Source organism: Accipiter gentilis, chromosome 25 (assembly GCF_929443795.1).
Source record: "Accipiter gentilis chromosome 25, bAccGen1.1, whole genome shotgun sequence".
NCBI lineage: Eukaryota > Metazoa > Chordata > Aves > Accipitriformes > Accipitridae > Astur > Astur gentilis.
In genome coordinates, this window is record NC_064904.1 from 17,893,932 (window position 1) to 17,908,359 (window position 14,428).

At 48.3% G+C, this 14,428-nt stretch overlaps 1 protein-coding gene across 3 annotated transcripts in view; it reads left to right on the top strand.

The window, feature by feature from the left end:
• The first annotated feature begins 551 nt into the window (after positions 1–551).
• The window catches only part of ARMH4 (armadillo like helical domain containing 4), a 66,219-nt gene continuing 52,342 nt past the window's right edge, over positions 552–14,428 (top strand). For all 3 annotated transcript variants that reach the window (XM_049828682.1, XM_049828683.1, XM_049828684.1), the window contains exons 1-3: positions 552–1,928; positions 3,912–4,124; positions 5,342–5,560. In XM_049828682.1, coding sequence (XP_049684639.1) covers positions 599–1,928; positions 3,912–4,124; positions 5,342–5,560 — 1,762 coding nt within the window. In that variant the 5' untranslated portion in view covers positions 552–598. The remainder of the gene's footprint in view (positions 1,929–3,911; positions 4,125–5,341; positions 5,561–14,428) is intronic.

Sequence of the window (14,428 nt, forward strand, 5' to 3'; positions counted from 1 at the left end):
CCGCGGGGCCAAGGAGCTCATACAGGACACGGCACTAATGCAGCCTGAAAGCCTCCCATTTTGGCTCTGGTCCTGTGTTGTGCCCTATTGACCCACCTTGTTCTCTGTGCGAGTTTCTTGGTTTCCTTCTGTGTCAATGCACAGAACGGGGCTTGCCGTAACAGGCCTGAGACTTCAGTCTGATCAGCCCTGAGAAGCATCAGTCCTGGACTTGGTAAAGGACAAACAGATTGAGCCTCATCATATGCTTGCAAGTCTGATGCCTGCTGGGTAGAGCAGAGCACTCTACCACTGGGGCGAGAGCTTGGCAAGGTCTGTCTTGGGCTTCAGATCAAGACTGGGTTTTGTCTGGCGTGAGACTTCAGGTTGGGTAGGCTAGGAACTGTAAAATAGATGGAGGGATCCGTTGCTTGGGATGCGTAGGAGGGGTCTGCTCAGAACTGGCCATAGACAAGCATGCTTGGAACTTGTCACCCAGTTATTTAAGGCCCTGGGTCAATAGGTGGTTATGGGTATGTGTAATCTTGGTTCCTTTTTCCTTTTCTAGGTCTTGCACTTCGGACTTGTCAGCCTTGCAGGCTTCTGGGCACATCTCAGTATGAGTAGATCAATAGGATTTAGCATCTGTGTGGTCACCTGCAGCATCCTGCTCTTGTCCTCCAGTCCACCATGCCTTGCATCTCAGCCACTGGAGGAGAGGGACATGACAAAGGTCCAGCACGGCCCCTGGGCAGGGAATGGGGTAGAAGATGAAAGGACAAGCGTGCTAAACTTGAAAAATAACCTGGGCCCTTCTGAGCAGAGTGTCTCTGAAGAGCCATGTGGAGTGTCGGCAAAGCCATCCGGGACACCCTTAAATGATGCTTTCACTGGAGAAGGAGAAACGCTGCCTGTAAGCCTGAGCCGTGTCACCCCAGGCAGCCGGGGCCTGGGTGCTCACACCTCTGCTGCGGCACTGGCTGCTGGAGATGAGGAGGAGGTTGGTCCCACAAAGTCAGAGCTGGATGAGGACGACGCGTTCAAGGCCATGCTGACCACAGCCGTGACCACGCTGAACCCTGCTGTCCAGGAGGAGTCTGTCGGTGGCCCCATCCGCGAGACCACCACGGAGGGTGGTGTTGAAGTAGAGCGCAGCTCTGCTATCCTCTCAGCAAACCCCCTTTCTGGGACAGCTGAGGAGGAGGCAGAGAGCAGCTCTCACCCCTCAGCTGCGCCCCAGCCCACACCGCACCCCAGCTCTCCCAGCTGGGAAGCGGCAAGCGACCACCCTGTCATCCCGACTCCCCAGGCTCATGGCGTGCCCTCCGAGGTGGGAACGCCAAGAGCTCACACGGGGAGCCCTCTCAGGTCCCTGGCTGTGCGAGCGTCCATGGCTGCAAAACATCCCCTCGTGGTGACCGAGGCCTCCCTCCTCCTGGAAGCAGGGACAGGCGTCGGGCGAGGAGAGCTGCCCACCGTGGCTGGCACCGGCACCGTCCACCCTACGGACATTGTGCCACCCGACTGGGATGACACAAAACCGGGGGCCACGAGTCAAGCAGGCAGCGCATCTCGTGAGGAGGTGATGGAGGACCTGGGGAAAACAGAACCATCCCAGACCCTGCAGGGAGGCGTGGGGGAGGAAGAGGATGCAACAAGGGTGCTGCCATCCCCAGCGTCCCTTCCACCAACTCCCGAGCTTGCCAAGGACACCAACTGCACGGTGCTGGTGCAAGGGGAGGAGTTGCCGGCCCCTTCCACAGGCAGCGGTGATGCTCTCCACGCTGCGAACCTGACGGGTGTGGACACGGCAGATCTCGACGCGCTGGAAAACATAAATGCAGTCACAGCGGAGGAGGGAAAAAGCATTCCGTCGTCACAGCCGGAGGCTGCTGTGGTGACAGATACACAGTCCGATCTCTCTCCTACTCTGGAAAGCTCATGGAAAGGTAAAACTTGCCTGTTATAGACACTTGCCTCTAAGTGTAGGTTTAGGAGGGATGGTCTTGGGAATGTATGTTTCCTTTTGGGGAGATAAAGTGGAGAAAGGTGTGATCTTAACACCTGCAATAGAGGTAGGACACCTCTTCCTGCCAGGAAAAGCTATGGATCTTTGTGAATGGGTAACAGCCTACAGGGGTAATTCACATCCATAAAGTACTACCTAGCCTTGGCTGTTCCTACACGCGATGTCCCTGTGTACAGGTAGGCACAGTCTGTTGGGTGGTACCCTGTCCTGGCTGTTATGTGAAGCAACTGTATTGAGGTGCCTCTTCTGCTCCTCAGGATGAGAGAGGGTGGCTGTAGTAGCAAAGAGGGAAGCTGAGACTGGAAAGGCTGTGGCAGCTGAGCCTGGGGTTGGAGGGTGTACTTGAGTATGGAGGTCTCTCGAGAATTGGAGTTTCATCAGCGGAGACTTGGTGCTAGTTAAAAAAACTTGGTTTGTTAACATTCTGCATGTGTGGTGTACTACCAAAGCAGGGGCTTCAGTTTTGGTGCTCACATAGTGGTTGAGGGGGACAGCTGTAGCCTGGTTGCAGGCATCTTGCCTTGACCAGACATATGTAAATCTGCTTTGAATAACCCTCTGGAATGCCTCTCCTGTGACTAGGCAGGGAGCCCAGCCTCTGACCCACTGGTTAAACACTTTATTTCAAGGAGGATAACACTCCCCCAAGTGTCCCTTTGATATGGCAAGTGCAAGGATCCAAAGGTGGTTCTTGCACTAGCTCAGTCTGAAGCCCTGCAAAATGGGGGGGAGATAATTCCTGGAGGGGGTTAAATTAACTAGCTTCTGGGATCGCCTGGCTCTCAACTGCTAGCTGTGGACACTTGCAGTCACTGCAGAAGATGCAGAGATGACAGATGGCTATAAATGCTTCCTAAATGCAGGAATAGGTGAGCTGTACTGGTAGCCTGTGAGTAACTGACATCTTCCACAACTTGACAAGGATGCTCAGATCAAAAGATCTGTCCAGAACTATATGCTCTCCTTTAACAAAAAAGCTCCTGGTGTTGTCTCCCCACCCTGGAGTGGAAGCTGTGGCCATGCTCTGACTGTCCAGTGTTTGTGCCAACTCTGTTACTAGCAGGCAGAAATCTTCCTCCTACACAACCTGTTACAGGCTGATGGTGTCACCCTGTACTGTACTTACCTGCAGAGATGGCACCCTCAGCCTAATGACAATGTTTCTACTCGGTGTTTATAGGGGGAATGCTAAAAAAAGTCTAGTCAGGTGTTGAGCAATGACATGTTCCTTGGCTGATGGTGAGGACCATGAACTGGGGTTTAGGACTTTGTTTTGATTGCTGGGCGTCTTTAATCTTGCCTCTCGAGCTACAGAGGCAAAAGGACAACTTCCTCTCACTGAATCCAAAAGATCTAGCTTTTTCTGTAAAAGAAGGGAAGCTAATTGTATGCTGGTGCTGAAACCTGACTGATTAATTTCTAGATTAATTTATAAGCACTTGACTTGTCAGCAGGTTCCTTCTCTGCTGTTTCCCAGATGTTGGGGAAACAACGCTATCAATAAGACTTGTGCAACAAAAATAAACCCTTCTACAAAGCTGAAGTCTTGTAGCCATGAGAGCTGGTTGCTAAAAGCACTGCTCTGGCAGCCTCATATGCTCCAAATGGTATTCCACACCACAGGCCTTGCAGTGCTGTACTCGCTTGGCATTGCTCCCCAGTGGGTCCACGTGTCCCTCGGGAGCAATTTAGAAAATGAGGACTGATTCTGCTGCTTTCATTCCTGTTATGCCCATTCTCACATCTGTCTCTATGCTGCGCTGCTGTGATGATACTTGGCTGGACCTGCTGCTTGCTCCGTGGCTCTGGAAATGTTAATGCATGGAGTTATATTCCTTCAAATGTCTGCTTTTTTGCTGTCAGCTGTCCTGTGAGTTGGTCCTGACACGTGTTCTTGCTGTAGGTGTTACTCAGGAGGTGACAACAGTGGCCCAGGAGGCTGATGCTGCTCTGTCAGTTGTGACACTGGTGCCTGGTGCTACCCAGGGAGCAGGAGCTGCAAGCCTGCCGCAGGAAAACAGTGGGGAGGACACCCAGATGCTGACTGCTCCTAGTACCACCCAGATGCTGGTGGCAACTGGTGCTTCCTCTATGGCGAACACTCCAGATGTAGAAGGTGGGGTTCTGCTTCAAGGACTGCGGGTTCATTTCCACACAAGATGAGATGGTAACATCTGAAATCAGTATCAATGCTTGGACACTGAAGTCTCAACACACAGCATCTGTATTCTAAGTATTCTATTTTTCTAGCCTTCTTCAGGCTGCCTCTAGCCCTGGGCTGCCACTGCTTTCTGCCCCTGCTGCCAGATCTACCATGCTGAAATATGCCAGCATATGGATTTTTGCCCTAAATAACAGTGGAGTAGAGATTAAAAAAAATTAAAATTGCCTCCAAACAACACCCACACATCTATGTTTGCTAGTGAGCTGACTTTTAGCCATAGATGTTTAAGCCAGTTTGTATTTTATGGAGGAACTAAAGGCAGTCACAGATTGCTGATGCTCAGTCCAAAGGGTGAAAATGTGTCATCAGGGTAACATAGGAGAAGTGGTGGTGGGATAGACGCTCTCTTGCAAGAGTCTGGCAAGCCTGCATTGCTATTCACTTTCATTAAGGAATGGTGAGTTCTTATCAGGTTGATGCAGCTCATACAGAAATGCTTTAAGCAGTTGTGTTCATCTAGCTGCTGCCTACTGGCTTGATGTCACCTTGTCAGGTATGTGTAGGAGCCTGTCTTGCTGGCAGGAGTGTAGCAAGGCTTCCCTTGGCACAAAGCTGACTTTGAGCTTGGGCTTATTTCTGTAGTAGCAGGTACCACTGTAATGAAACGGCTGCTGGGCAGCTTTTCTAGTAATTCTTATATTGCAGGGCATAAAAAGAAAAAACCCTATTTGCGTTGTAGCTCTTAAATTAAGGTCCCTTTGTAGGGGAGGGAAGGCTCTTCTGGCAGTTTCCACTAATTAATTTGCTTCTGGGATTTAATTATAAATTCAACTAACTTTTATCTTTGCAATAAGCAATTAGATCTGTCACTCGGTTCAGATCTCAACTAGTGTCTTAGTGCTCTGATCTTGCAATGGGGTGGTGACTAGCAGTCCTCAAAGCAATGGAAGGAAAACCTCGCTGAGTTTCTATTAAGGGGAACCTCCTGTGCTGGCCGTCCTGGAGGAGAAGCTTTCATTACAGCAGAGTCACTTGACACATCTTGAAAGAGGCAAGAGCTTAATAACTTCTTCGACTCTGAATTAAGTTTTCATTAAGGAGTTTGTTCTTAAATGGTGGGGTTTTTGATATTGTTGTGTCAACCTGTTGCTGCTTCCTGTCTTCTGTAGATCTCACAGATGTGGTCCTGGTCACCAGTGAGAAGGTTGTTCCGGCTCCTGGTGGATTGTCTGCTACCCAGTCTGGACAGACAGAGGAGCCACCCAGCAGAACTGTGGTCCTGGTAACTCCAGCATCAATGACCTCTTCTGTCAGACGGACAGCTCTTCCACCTGTGAGGAGGATCAGTACAGCTGTGACCTATGGTCTGGACCGCCTGGAGTCAGAAGGTACCACTGATCCCAAGGCTAAGAGGCAGGCAGTTTCATGTCGAGTGGCACACTTGCCTTGACACCAAGTCCCCGGTTTGTCTGTTTGGCACACAGCTATGTGCATATGGTAGTGTTCCTAATAAAGTTGTTGAACAACCTGTCCTCTTCCAGGAGGTACAGGAAGCAAGCAATGAACAGGAGGATCCCTGAAATTCAAGTGGCTGTGGTGGAAGGGATGGGGCTTTCCCTTGGAGGGGGAACAGCAGTGGTATTGCTGTTCCAGTAGAGTCTGGCTCTGTGCACCTCTAACTGCTGGTGTGTGCATGCATTGCTGAGCCTCTGTACCAGGTAATGCTCATGGGAATCTATTCAGACAGCTGGAGAGCCCTTGCCACCGTGCTGCTGAAATCCTCACCGCATGCGATGCAGGGGGATGTTCAGCATGAGGTGGCTACCCCAGTGTCCAGCTGGCTGAAACCTTGCCAGAACAAGGGATGCCCTACTTACGGTCCCTGTGTGATGCTGCTGGGAGAGAAAAAGGATGCATCCCCTTTGAGATGGTCTTCCAACTCAAAGCTACCTGCTAAGCTGCTGTCCCATCACTGGCTCTTCCAGCCTTGCCTCACCCCCCTGGGCTTCCTTCTCTTAAAGTGCTTCTGCCCGCTGCCAGTCTTGGAGTCTCTGTTCCCTGATTGTCTTCAGACAGTTGAAAGCCAGTGATGCAAATTCCACTGGGGCAAGCACCCATCAGGAGAGGTTTAGGTGAAGTAAATCCTACTCTGGAGTTGGTCTGCAGCTCAGATCTGTTATCTCTTCAGTTCATCCATGATTTTCCTGCAGAGAATTTTCACTCCTGCTTCTTGTTCTTTTTTCCTACTTAAACTCTTATCTGCTTGCTCATCTGTCCAGTTTTGCACTCCAGTGTCTGGACCGGCACCACCTGGCAGGGATTAATCTTTCTGCCTGTTTCGCTCCCCTTCCTTTATCTTGACCTTCTCTTGCATTTGTATTTTACTGCAAAGGTTGGCAGCCCTCCAGGGGTGGCATGCCAGATGGTATTTTTCTTCTGAATAGAGGTAGGGTGCCATAGACAACAGCTAATCAGCATCTTTTCTCTGCATGAAGCAATAACTCTCATTCCTGTTAAGTTTAGAGGGCAGCAGAAGCTGGGAGCCCTCCCCACTGCATGTGCGAGGTGCTGCAGCTCCTGCCCTCTGTCAGGCTTTGCTGCTTGCTTTGAAGCCTGCCGTCAGCTCTCAGCTACAGCACTCGCCCCTTGCCGGGATGAATGTTGCATATATCTGGCAAAGCAAGGATGTGCTGATGATGGGAGAGTGGTGGCAGGGGAAGAAGGGGGGAAAACCTGATCTTTCAGGCTGGGAAATAAGGTCTCTGCTTAGCCAGAGCAGTATGATTCAGGAGGCTAAACTGTTTCTGAGCCCTCTGGGATCTCCTTTAGAAGCCTGGTTTTCTGCACAGGAAGATAAGAGATTTCTGTTTCAACTGAGCATTGGTCTGTGTTTAATGAGACTTTCTGCATAGGCATTTAAAAAAAATCTCTCTGCTCTGACATAGGACTGCTGCAACTTTCTTGGGTTCCTACTGAGCTCTCTTATGCAACCACAGACCTGTTTTCTCTGCTCTTGAATATGCTCTGAGCTCCTCTAAGGGCAAATGTGGGCTGTAGCTAGGACCAGCTTTGCTAAATGATGACTTCAGCTAGAAAGCTGTGGGTTTCTTGGCTCTGGGGTATGGCTCTGCAGGTGCCTGTCATCCAAGGGACATGGTGCTCTCTGGTGTGCTGTGTGGTTTTGACAACTGGCACAGCTTTTGTGGTCTAAATCTCTGCTGATCAACCTAGACTTTAGTGCAGTGAGCCAGACTTTTTTCCTGGTGTTAGGGATCACCAATCCACATGGTGTAAAATGGGACAAATACCACTTGGGAATAGGCTTTCTGCCTGGGGATGCTACTGCCCCAATTAAGCACAAAGGAAGCTTTTGAGCTGTGACTCTGATTTCTAATATCTCTTTCTCTGTATAATGGCAATTGGGGGGTATCACATCCTCATGGTGGAGCGGTGTTTGGAAGCGTGCTTTCTGCTCCCCCAAAACTACAGCTCCTAGTGCTTACTCTCAGAATATCTAGATGGTGCCAGATACAAGGTGCTTGGGAATGCTTTCCTGTAAATGTACACTGAGCTCCAGCTCAGGGTGCTCAAGCTTTTGGGGGATGCAAGCTCAGACATCACTGCTGTTGCAGGTGCATGTTGGAGTCCCTAATGAGGGAGCCTGGCCCTTTGTGGGGAGGCTGTGCCTTGCTCACCAGTGGAAGACGTGCAGGGAGCTGAGTGAGGTCGGCTGGTCTCTGCTGCCTTCCGTGGGGTCTTGCTGACTTGCTTCACTGAGGGCCTGGCTCATCATTAAATATAAACCCCTGCTGTTCAGCTAGCTCTGTTTCTTGGGGACCATCTGTGCCAAACTGCCTGTGGTTAATTGCATCAGTATATTCACCTACCTGCCTTGGATGCAAAACTGTTTTAAAAATCAAATTGCACAGACAAACATGAGGTGCTTTGACTATGTCTCTAGATAAGCTTATCCTCCTCTCTAGCGGACTCTGGAGAGATTAGCTGGCTGACAAATATTCTCCTACCTTGAATCTGTAGTGAGACTGGTTCTACTTGCCCTTCCTAGCCAGAGAAATCCTATAATGGGATTATAGGATGCGGGGACAGGACACAGCAGAGGATGAGGCTTACTTGTCTGGGAGACTAAATTATATATTTTGCTCCTGTGCCTAGAATTTGGGTGTCTCGCTAGCAAGTTAAAGACTGCAGCTTTCTCTGGAGGGCTTCTAGGTCCAAAGGGATATAATCGAGTTCAGCTTGCCCACTCAGGACCACTGTGTAAGGCCCCCAACACATTTTGAAAGGTGGCTCTTTGGAAAGAAACCGCATTCCTTTTGAACTAGATTCCTTTGCTGTAATGTCTGCCGTGGTAGGTATTGCAGAGATGGCTGCACACCTTAAGCATGGCAGCGTTTGGCAGGTATAACTTTCCAAAGTGGTGGGTAGGTTGCAGTGTTCCCTCTTGTGCAAGATCCTTGGAGTTTTTAGTTGAAACCTGATGAACAGAGCACGACTGGAGCTGGGTCCCCCTGGCTGGTCCTCGAGTAGCTCCTGTCACTGTTCCGTGTGGGATGTGATCCAGGGGTGCACTGAGGCTAAGCGGAAGATCGGTTAGTGCACCTTCTACGAGGCCCTTGAAGATCGTTTTATCCTTATGTGCTAATCCTAAATGAGTGGTTGGTACAGAACCAGCCTGCTGCTGAGAGTGATGCCTCACCCGTCACAGCCTGGGTCACAAGCCAGTTCAGTTTGAACAGCTTACAGCACCATTGCCTGTGGCTGTGGGTGAGGGTGGGTCTGTATTTGTCAATGCAGACTCAAGGTTTGGTTTTTCCTGTGTGCCACCACCCTGCCTGGACAGTGAAAATTTGGCTGAAATGGCTGGGGATGGTGATTGTGGAGCAAGGTACATGGGATAGAGAATGGGAAGATGTCTCAGCATTCATCAAACCATGCTAAGATTAATCTTTTCTGACATGTAAGGCAGATGTTGCTGTGTTAGCTTCCAAGGCTGCCCAGATGCAGCAGTAACAGCTGTCTCTTGATGTACCTGTGTTTCAACCCACAAGTCCATAGGAGCCCTTCAGCTGATAGACCCCACATACTGCCCTTACTGTGTCCAAGCTCATCAGGAAAACAGTTTAAGCTCAATGCTACCCACTCCCTGCAGCTCAGTAAGCTCTATCTTGGCCTGCTTCAGTGTTAACTTGGGATTTAGAGACTGTTTACTTGTTCTTCCCTTCATCTCAAAATCACCACAAATCATCTGGCTCTTGCTACTCTCCCATAGGTGTTTTGATGAGAAATAAAAAGCATTATGCATTGGTGTTTCTGCTGTGCCTATTTTTTTTTTTTTGTATACCCCTTACCCCCCCACATCCAAAACTGCTCTGTAGCAGTGTGTAAACCCTAAGGCTGGTTCCTGCTTGGTCATCTAAGCTTGCTTCAAGCTGTTGCTGCTGGGGGTGAGTGGCTTACACAGTTCGGTTGTCATGTAGGTTGCTGGATGTGGAGGGTGCTTAGAGCTTTTGTGAAAGCAGGAGATGCTCTACCTGTTGTACGGGGTCAGGAACAGTCAATAGCTCTGTGAAAATGGGCGACTTAACCTCAGCTGCTCTAGAGGGAGGAGATCTGGACTGTGTAGCTCTTGACTGTGAAGTGTTCCTGATTAGTCAGGCTGGCTCTCAACAAGCAGTTGGTGGGATCCTGGGCTTTAGGGTGGAGGGGTTGGATAGGCAGTCAGGTATCTGCTGCCTAGGACAGCACAGCGCCCTTTCCAGTACTCTGCCTGGGTAGCTGGTGTGTCCCCATGTAATGCAGTATTTGACTGTGGAGAAGCCCCTCAATGATGCTGAAATGGGGCTGGTACTGTCCTTGGGATCAGCAAATCCAGTGTCCTGCAGTCATGGGCCACGTCCCCTCTGACGCTTGGCTGTGGGCTTCACTGTATTTGCTTCATCTGCTGTGGTAAAGGCTGTTCCAGAACAGCACCGGTATGAAGCTTTAGACTTTCTAACCTTAACATATTAATGATATTTTAACAATATCTTCTAGTCTTTGGGTTTAAACAGTTCCTATTGCTCTTTGCTGGCCTGTGTACTCAAGTTTACTGTTTGAAGAAAACCATAGCTTAACTAATTTCAGTAAGACGAGCTCTCCTAGTTCTCTGTTCTATGCCTCTTTCCCCTGCTTCCCCTGCATCTTGTTCCTCTTGTACAGTCATCTAAGCTGCATGCCATACTTCAGAAGTGAAGGCAGTGGTTGCCTTTTTTTCAGAAAATACTTCAGAACTTGTAGCCATTTACGTGACTTTATAAAAGACCCTTCAAATTCTCCCTGCATTTTTCTTCTGAGCTCTGTCACAGTACAAGGATCCTTCTTTTTTGGGATGTGAAGAGTATTTTTGCTGGAAATCAAGGCTCTGACTGGGCTTGCTATTTGGACCTGACTGTATGGATTAAGAGCTGCCTCATTAAATCTCTGCAACCCCATTAAAAATTTAAATGAGGTTGCAGGGGTGTAAATAAGACAGGCACTTAGCCCAGCATGGTTAACTAGCCTGATACTATAATTCCTCACTGGGTCTTTGGATATCAGCTAAATTGGCAAGGAACAGAAGATTTAAAACAAAGCACAAGCAAAATGAATTAATTATTAAATGTTCTTGGTACACACTTTTGTCTTGCTTCCAATTTATTGCTGCCACTGAAATGGGAACTGCTATCCCTCTGGTGCAGGTTGACCTCCATGTTCTCCACAGTAGATGGTAGTTCATCCTTGATTCTCCTCTTTTGTAGCAGAAAACTGTTTAAAAAAAAAAAAAAGGTGTGACAATTTTGCATCAAACCCAAGCCTTTTAAATTTCTTTTCCTGAAAGTGTTTGACTGAAGACAACATCTCTGCTGCTTAATCTGGTGGTGACTTGTTTAATGAAATCCACCTGGGAGGTGAAGGAGGGGTGAGGAGGGTGATCAAGCCCTTAATGAGTTAGGAGCTTGTGGGTGAACAGCTAAGAGGGTGTTAGGCTAATTAAAGGCTGGCTAAGAAGAGGAGGAAACTCTTGCTGCGTGCAGCTAGTGTGCTGAGCTCAGCCTTGTCAGTGCTTCCCTGCGAAGGGAGGCAGAATGTGATCCAGCCACCCTGCTCTGCTACGGATGCGCTAACAACTCTAACAAAACTAAAACCACAGGATCTCTCAAGTGGCTGGCTATACCAAAGGATGAGCTCTAGGGCTTTATCTCAAATACCTTATCTGCTGTGCTTTATGGTCTTTAACAGCAACTCTTGCAAGAATCTCTTGGAATGGCTGAAAGCATCATTGCATCCTCTTTCCCAGATGTCTGGGAAGCGGCATGTGCCTGCCCAGCTGCTCTCTGGGTGGAGGTGAGCTGCACAGTTGTTTTACTCTTGGGTTTATGGGGAGGGGAATGAAATTTCTCCAAGTAACTTTGGTCTTTGTGATATTCTGGCACTGTTCTGCCTCCAGCAGGTTAGATGACGTTTCTTAGTCTGACCCACATTGGTTTCTGTTCTGGCCAGGCCATGCTTGAATTTTTTAATTGTATCTGACTTCTCATTCGTCCAAAAAATTAGAGTTTACTTAAATATCACTTTAATGTTGTAGCTTTCCCATGCTTATCTTCAAGCTTAAACAAAAACAGCAGAAAACCCCTGCAGTTGTTACTGAAAAATAATTGGACTGTGTAGGTGAAAGTTTTTAATGAGTCGTTGTTTGTTTTAATCTGGGGATTAAGCAGTTCACCCTTGCAGCTCTAGCGAGGGGGATTCAGAGAAGCAGGTATGTGGCAGTTTCTTCTGAAGGCTCTGCAAGGCGCGTTTTCTTCTGGAGCTGCTGATGGCTGGGGTCCTTCAGTGTGGGTGGGATAGCGTTGCTCGTGGGGCTTCTCTGGGGAGCTTTGGGCATCGGGGCCAAGGCAAGCCACCCTGCAAATTGGTTTAGCTCTTTCATTTCTGATTCCTGCCTTGTGCAGGTGGGATGCTGTCCCTCTTGTCGATCTGACGCAGGATGCAGTGACTAGAGCACTGGTTTCTTACCTTTTCTTCTGGGAAGAGTTATAGACTATTTTTTTAAATAACAAGCTATCCTTAAACATGGGCGGAGGTCTCATGGTGTGTTTCCTCCTGGCTGACATCAATACTTCAGGCCATGTGGGTGCAAGGACAGGCCAGCAGTGTCGTTCTGAACCTCTTCATGAAAATACTGGGGAGAAGCACTGCCCTTGACTAAGGACAGTGAGGGCTGCAGGAGGGTGATCAAGGACTTAGAAAGAAGTATGAGCTCTGACTAGAGATGAGCTGAGTGGGCTTGCAGTCACCTTCCCTTTTGGCATCTGATAGGACTTGAGTTAAAACCTCGGTACCCTGGAGACTGTTGCCCATAATAACAGATCCGCCCTCCCCTAATCTACATCATCTGTGATGGATCCATGCTGGGTTTGTCTAGAAAATGAAGCTTGAATCAAATGTTTTCTTAACTCTTGGGCTGTTGGTTGTTCCTTTCCCAGGCAGTGTGGTTGAATTGGATAGGTCTGAAGAGACACCATCAAACAGCTTTTTGCAAGAAAAAATAGAACTAACGTCTCTGTTAGGGTTTATTTTTTTGTGATTGGAAAAAAAATACCATGCTGTCGTGGTTTAACCCCAGCCAGCAACTAAACACCATGCAGCTGCTCACCCTCTTCCCCCCACCCAGTGGCATAGGGGAGAGAATCAGGGGGAAAAAAAAGGAAAACTCGTGGGTTGAGATAAGAACAGTAGGAAGAAAATAATAATGATAATAATAAAATTACAATAATAATAATAAAAGCATTGGAACACACAAAACAGGTGATACACAATGCAATTGCTTGCCACTTGCCTACTGATGCCCAGTTAGTTCCTGAGCAGCGATCCATCCACCCCTGGCCAACTCCCCCCAGTTTATATACTAGGCATGACCTCACACAGTATAGAATACTCCTTTGGCCAGTTTGGCTCAGCTGTCCTCGCTGCGTCCCCTTCCAAGTCCTCGTGCCCCTCCAGCCTTCTTGCTGGGTGAGCATGAGAAGCTGAAAAATCCTTGACTCGGTATAAACACTGCTTAGCAACAACTGAAAACATCAGTGTGTTATCAACATTATTCTCATGCTGAACCCAAAACATAACACTGTACCAGCTACTGGAAGGAAAATTAACTCTATCCCAGCTGAAACCAGGACACATGCCAACAGCCCTTTTCCATATGAAAGCATTTTGTTGAGAGAAGTAAACTGCCTTCATCTCTCTTGTTCTGCCCTGTCTACTTACAGGTCATGATCGTTAAATCTGGACTGATTTGAATGCCTTCACTTTTTAAATCACCTCTTTTTTGTCTTGATTTTTATACTGGTTAGTTCAACAACTGCATACCTCAGGTTAGAAGAGCTGTTCTGCAGCAAACGAGAGAGCAAACTTGGTATAGTCCATACTGTGTATTCTGCAGCATTCTGGTTTTTTCCCTTTAAAATAGCCTTGTGTTGCTAAACTGACTTTCTAGCCTGGCTCAGTGTGAAAGCAATTTTGTGGTGAATGCTGCTGGAAATGCAGCTCTTAGGAATGATTGTTTCTGGTCTTAATACAGAATCAGACCTGTGGTCCCTGCTGAATATCTTTTGCACTTTTTTTTCTTTTTTTCTTTTTTTTTCAAAAGCTCTTCGGTGCCTCCTATCCCCTGTGATAAGTGATGAGCCAGGACTGAAAAAGCAAGTGTGAATCCCCTCAGATTTGGCAGGGAGGGGGGAAGTAGGTTAGGATCAGAATCCAAATCTCTCCTTGTGCTGTCTTTGCAATGTCGAAGAGCCCTCTGCTGGGACACGGTTTCTGCAGCGCTTGGGCTTTGGCAAGCAGAGGCTCCCAAAAAAAGCATCAGCTCATCTCTGCTGCCAGAGGTACGTTCCCCCTCCTAGATGGAGCAAGGATTTTCTTCTGCTACAGAAAAGCTTTGGACATGGAATTTCCTCTTCTCTTGAAACTGATATGGGTAGGGTTAAGTCATCTTGCTTTGTGTGGTAAGATCCCACCCAACAGATGCGTTCTTCCCAATAGTCCCTTTCCTTGGCTCCGTGCAATGGGCCAGATGCTGATACTTCACGTGAGAGGCCATGCTTGATTTGGCTCCCCTTCCAGAGCAAAGCATTTAAGACTTCATTCATGCAACGCAGTCTGCAAATACCCCAGATAGTTTTGCAGTGAACATGGCTGGGTTTAGCTGAACTCAT